This window comes from Cebidichthys violaceus, unplaced genomic scaffold (assembly GCF_023349555.1).
Source record: "Cebidichthys violaceus isolate CVI_PGR_0920_01 unplaced genomic scaffold, fCebVio1.0.p SCAF_2, whole genome shotgun sequence".
NCBI lineage: Eukaryota > Metazoa > Chordata > Actinopteri > Perciformes > Stichaeidae > Cebidichthys > Cebidichthys violaceus.
The window spans coordinates 6,294,658-6,300,744 of record NW_027176372.1 but is presented as its reverse complement, the minus strand read 5'-3'; the positions used below and the strand labels follow the sequence as shown (position 1 = coordinate 6,300,744).

The 6,087-nt window shown below is 39.5% G+C and overlaps 1 protein-coding gene across 1 annotated transcript; it reads left to right on the top strand.

Moving 5' to 3' along the window:
- Positions 1–293: 293 nt before the first annotated feature.
- Positions 294–2,110, top strand: ndufc1 (NADH:ubiquinone oxidoreductase subunit C1). Its single transcript, XM_068714201.1, has 4 exons — positions 294–406; positions 969–1,072; positions 1,739–1,810; positions 2,008–2,110. The coding sequence occupies exons 1-3, from the start codon at positions 361–363 to the stop codon at positions 1,796–1,798; spliced, it is 210 nt and encodes a 69-aa protein (XP_068570302.1). The 5' UTR covers positions 294–360; the 3' UTR covers positions 1,799–1,810; positions 2,008–2,110.
- The last annotated feature ends 3,977 nt before the right edge of the window (positions 2,111–6,087 follow it).

The following is a 6,087-nucleotide window of genomic DNA, read 5'->3' as shown; positions in this document are numbered from 1 at the left end:
ACTGTACATATATACCGGACACAATCACATGTATCCGGTTATATTACAAAATACAACATTTGTTATGGTTAGCAGGTGGAATGTGGCAGTAGTACTGTTTCCAGTGCACTGTGGATGTATTGAAAGTTGCAAGCTAAATTGCAAAACTGGGTGATGTCAATGAAGATGCAATCGCTTTAAAATAGTAAAATCCAGACATTTGTTGAGTTTAAAATGTAAAATGTTATTAGTTTGTTAGTTTTTCTCATAAGTGTTCTAGCGATTTATCGGTGATCCTGGGATCATCTACTCAAGTCTTCCAGGACGTTTAATCGATTGCGGAGTGTCAGATCGGATGAAAGGAGCTGCTCTAAAGCTAAAATGACTTTCAACAGGCTATTCTCTGGAGCTGCTTTCGTCAGTAAAGGTAAGATTGGGACATAGTCGTAATGCGTTCACGGATATGATTTTGAAAGATGCGTTTTTTTGTCTCGCTGTTCACAGCGTGAACGTTGTGACGTATGTGTATTTGGAAGCCTGACCTTAGCTTAGCTTGATGTAGCACTGCAGTCACACAGGCGGGTTTCTCCCCCATTAAGTTACGCATTATAAGCCAGTGTTTTTTAATTTAACGTTGGTGGTTTCCAAATTGTTTACCCAGCAGTGGCGAATATATTATGTTTGGTTTAGTTAACAGGAAGCATTGTCATCCAATCTGTATCCACGTTATACCTTTCGCTCATGTATGAAGAGGTATTCGAATTTCACACCAAACTTCTTTCAGGATTTGTGCGATTTATTTCTGCCCTGCTTCTTGGAAAAAAAACTAATTCAAATACATGCTGTCAAGTAATTACTTCTAGGTTTGCAAGGGTCCATTCCTTTAACCATGATCTTGATGCTACCCTTCATGGCTGTTTCAAGTACTGACTGCCAAAGTCAGTGTGCTTGTTTTTTGATATTGTGGTGTTTTCTTCTTCTTTTTGCAGTTGGATCCAGGTCTGTATTCACAAGCTCCAAGCCTGACAGTGCTAATCCCAACTGGTTGAGAGTGGGCCTTGCCTTTGGAACATCTGCTCTCCTTTGGGGCCTGGTAAATGACCACATAATGTTTCTCTCAAAAATGAATTTATCATCTATAATAACTGATCATTTGTTGTCAGAGTTCTGTGTTTAATTCACACATGGGGTTCTTTTTGCCCATTGCGTTTATGCCTGTCTCTTTGAAAGGAGACCAAACTGACATATTCAGAAATGTTTAGGCCTGTCTTTTGGCAAGATAAAATACTTTTTTTCCTTATCATCTGTATCAGGTAAACTATTCAGCATTTACTGTACCTCAAAGTGCATTTTCCCCGGAGAGGGCAGCAATGTTTTATTTAAAAAATAAAACGTATGTCACATTTTAGATTTTCAGTGATGCGTAGTAGATCAGGACAAAGAAAACAGTTTGCTTAATTTTAATTTTTGCAGCAATAATGAAATATTTCCTAATGGCATTTGGTGTGATATTCTCATTGTAAAAGGAGCATTCCTTGATTTGATTAATGTAGTTTAAAAGAGAAATCTTACATTGAAGATTGGTTATCTTATATTGTTAAGATTTCCTTTTATTTAATTCCAGATGGCGATAGATTATGCAATGTAGTTGAATATAATGAGAATGTGAATATGAAGAATGTTCTAATGTATTGTTGTGTCGAATGTTCTAATACTTGGTGCGTTTAAACGACTTGTGGTATCCGTCTTCCACCCGCAGCTCTTCAAGCAGCACAGTACGGATGTACACGAGTACAAAGTGAGGAATGGCCTGGAATAACCCAGCACGCTGGTATGTGAGGGTTTTGTTTGTTTAGATATTACTATAATCAACGTGCAGTATACCATTATGTTGTGCCTTGATGCCTATGTATGATCTGATGCCATATAGCATTATTGGTATTTTGCTATCCAGTGTGAAGATGTATATTCTACAAATAGATGAACACATTTAGACATGATACTCTTGTCATTTCTTGTCCTGTTTAGGAGGTCGTCAGGTCCTTTCTATGGGATGCACCTGTTTGTCCGCTTCTTTATATTTCCACTGCTGTAAATTCTGTGTAAAATAAAAAATCTAACATGTGAAATATACACGAGTGATGTTCATTTTGTTCACATAAATTCAAAGTTTTCTTAACAATATACATAATGTTTTGTAAACCTTGGACAGGACCTCATTCTTTGTACGTGGATAACCGAGTTATTCAGATTAGAATGTTGATGATTTGACAGAAGTCTGGATTTTTTTCTGGTTCTTCAAACCCGTTTTTAAGACGGTCTGGAATTGTTGTCAAGGCAACCTGCAGAAGTGCAGATTATAATAGGAAACATTATCGAGAGCCGGGCCCCGTTCCTCGTACGTTGTTCAACTAAGTCGATCAAATGTCCTATTAGCCAGCGTAAATGAACCCGATGATTGAAGTCAGGCTATCGTAGTTCATCAAAGGCTGATCCGCGCTCAAACAATCTCGTTAATTTGAACCAGACTTCAGTTATCAGGATAATTGCGCATGCCTGTCCTACTTCAAAAGGGGGAAGCGTCGATCACCGAAACCATGATTTTCTAACCGTAGAATGTCAAAGAAAGAGCCTCTTTTTTCTCTGCTGACGAGCAGGAGATGATCATGAACGCATATGAGGATTTCAAGACCATAATCATGGCAAAATCTAACACCGCCACTGCTGCGAGGGCTAGACAAGAAGCATGGCAAAATATTGCAGACAAGTTAAATGCGTAAGTGTTTGGAAAATGTATAGGCTAATTTTAAGTGCCTCATCACCCCAATCAATCAGATTATATTTCTTTAAATGTGCCTGCTGGCAGTAGGCTTAATGGAATGCATCATTGAATGAGTAATAATGATCTCAACTCTTTCAGAATAAGTAGATAAAAACAAGCCCAAAGAGTATCTAATTGATACGAATTAGTAGATACTTATGAGGATATATGTACTGTATGTGCTTATGTATCATGTACTATGTGTAAATACATGTATGTGTAGATTACCATATAGAAGTAGGAGTTTGAATATGTGTGAATCTGTGTATGGGTGGATCAGTATGTATGTATGTATTATTCATAATCAGAAATTCAATCAATTGGAGCAGTGAAAATAAATTGTGTGTGATTCTCTCTATTCTTATCATGAGTCCACCTTAATCATTTTCTACAATAATGATAAGCTAATATAATAATACTATATAATATAATATAAATAATAATATGATAATACTAATAACACTGTCATATAATTATGAGTGCTTTCAACCCAGCCATCAAGACGACATGGGAGCAAGTAAAAACTAAGCACAAAAATATTATTCAGAATGGTGAGTCAATTCAATATGTGCCATGGTAATGTAATTAACACATCCATAAGTTTCTTAAGTGCCAAATAAACTTTACGAACAGCACGGCATGCAGCGGCTTTCCCAATGTTCTCCGCATCGCAGACTGTACAAAAATGGTGCAAGGCCGAGATCCTCCTTGTGGCACTGGCACCGCAGTGGCTAGTCTGTGGTAAGTGTTAGTCAGGCGTCAGGACTGTGGCATCTCAGTGACTAGTCAGTGGCCCTTCAGCGGCAAGCGTCAGTCAGGCGGCACAACTGTGGCAAGCGAGCGACACTCGTTCGGCACCCGTCAATAAGCTGCCGAGCTGAGCCACATTTCCTGAGAGCACCCATTGTTGTTACGATAGGTCAGCTGCCTTAAATCAGTTTTATCATCATAGTAGATTCTAATTAACTGGAGAAAAAACTTGTTTTCTAACACGTAGATCATAAACCCCTGAATATAAACAGCACCCATTGAAATCGGATGGGAAATGTAACTCAGTAACGGTCCGAATAAGTCAATCTATGTAGCTGGCTTATAACGGTATGCCTGTGAGCAACCAGGTTAAACTTTTACTTTATTTAAATACTTCCGCCATCAACGTCATGATTTAGACCGATTTGAAATAAAAATACAATCTTTACTATCTTTATTATTAGGCCTTAATAGTCAAAGATTACCAGCTGCAATAATCAATAACTAATACGTTTTTCACTCTTTTTTGTTTGTTTTTCACTTTTTCGTGACATCCAAGCATCTACAGAGTGCCCCTGACAAGTGGTTATGCCTAAATTTTCGAATCATTAAAAAAAAAGAAGTAATATTTTCACTCTTCCTCTGCTTATATGTAGGTGTCATTATGTGCCACAAGCTGCCAGTGCCAACAGTTGTCACAGGAGTGTCGCCAGTAGTCAGAGCAGTAGGCGTCAGAGGATTGTTGCCCCCCTGGTCCGTGTACGTTTTGATAGTCTGTTTTATGGATTATTTGTTTTTTTCTTTTGAAGAGCGACGCAGAGGTAGTCCGGAAGTAAACAAATGTCAAAATAAAAGTGAAGGCAATAGAATGACCGTATGCAAGTCAACTGTTAGTCTATGGTGCAAGCACACACCAAGGTAACATTAGAAGAAAAAATAAATAAATATAAATAAATAAACGTGGGCCGATGGGAGTATGCTAGCAACAATAGTTGACTACATGCGATTTAATATTAATTTATCCATTAATTATTATCCAATAATAATCTTCTACTACTTTTCGATTAATCTGTTTATTGTTTGATGCAATACAGTTCGTAATATAGTTTAATCAAAATCCTATCGTGACAACAATGAGTGTTGTCAGGAAATGTGGCTCCACCCGCTCAGCTCGGCAGCTAATTAACGAGTGCCGAACGAGTGCCGAACGAACGAGCGCCGAACGAGCGCCGAACGACTGCCGAATGACTGCCGAACGAGCGCCGAACGAGCGCCGAACGACTGCCGAACGAGCGCCGAACGACTGCCACAGTTGTGGCACCTGACTGACGCTTGCCGCTGAAGTGACACTGAGGTGCCAGTGCCACAAGGAGGATCTCGCTGTCTCTCCAAAAATGTACCACTCGCAAAAAAGCGCAAGGCTATGCATACAGTCTGTGAGACAGTCAATGCTCGGCTGCGGCGTGTGGTGTTCGCAATGTATGGCTCGAGAAGGTCTTGTAAATAAAAAACCGATAGCGCTCATATAGGAAGTCATCATGATGTGATAACGGATCTTGGCGATCTCGAAGAACTCTCTCCCTATAAAATGCTAATCTAACTAATATCGCGGATAGAGGAAGGGAGCTGACATTTTTTTTCCGGGGGAGAGGCAAGCTTATCCAGCTAACTTAAGTTAACCTGCGCTGGAGCAGGTTCAATTTTATGGATGTGTTGCTATGGTGATTTTGCCAAACTTGCTTCGTGGAACCGAAAAGCGTGATTTATATAATCTTATCCTGAAAATTATCCGGCTAACTCAGTTAATCAACACAGGGATGTACAAAAAATGCAATTGTATCCCATGTGCAACACAACAAACAAAGCTAAACAAAAACAGTAGAACATTTCTGTACATTTTTTGGAATTTGCATCAGGAGGAATGTAAACAGCAGCAACAAAAACTGAAGTCTTATTTCATCCATCTTATTTTTCTGCGCCGCGTTTAGTGTGAACGCACCTTGACGCTAACCTTAACGTTAGCCACGGCGACTTATAGCTGTGCTGCTTTCACACAGCGAGCATTTCTCATCGCCGCCTACCTAACTTCCAACATAAGCACGAAGGCAGCCTATGAAGGCAAATCAGTGTCAAAATCCGCGAGCACAAATTAGATCCATGCGCTTGTATGTAGAGGTCCCGCGCGTGCAAATCAAACAGCTGTGCACGTACTTTGGCGAGCGCTTTTACATCACTCCGCGCAGAATATCTCTGCTCGCGGAAGCAACATTTACACTATATAATATGTTTTTATTTGTTATTGTTTACACATCCGTTCTCGGTTTACACAAGACAACAGGTCCAGGTAAATTGTAAACCAGCTTTAAGAAGACACCTACATTCAGAGAGAGAGAGAGAGAGAGAGAGAGAGAGAGAGAGAGAGAGAGAGAGAGAGAGTGAGAGAGACAGTGAGCGAGCACGACTGCCTACTATCTCCAAACTGTTCTCTTTCAAATTACATGTGTATATTAGTTTGTAGAGTTATAAAGGGTCATACA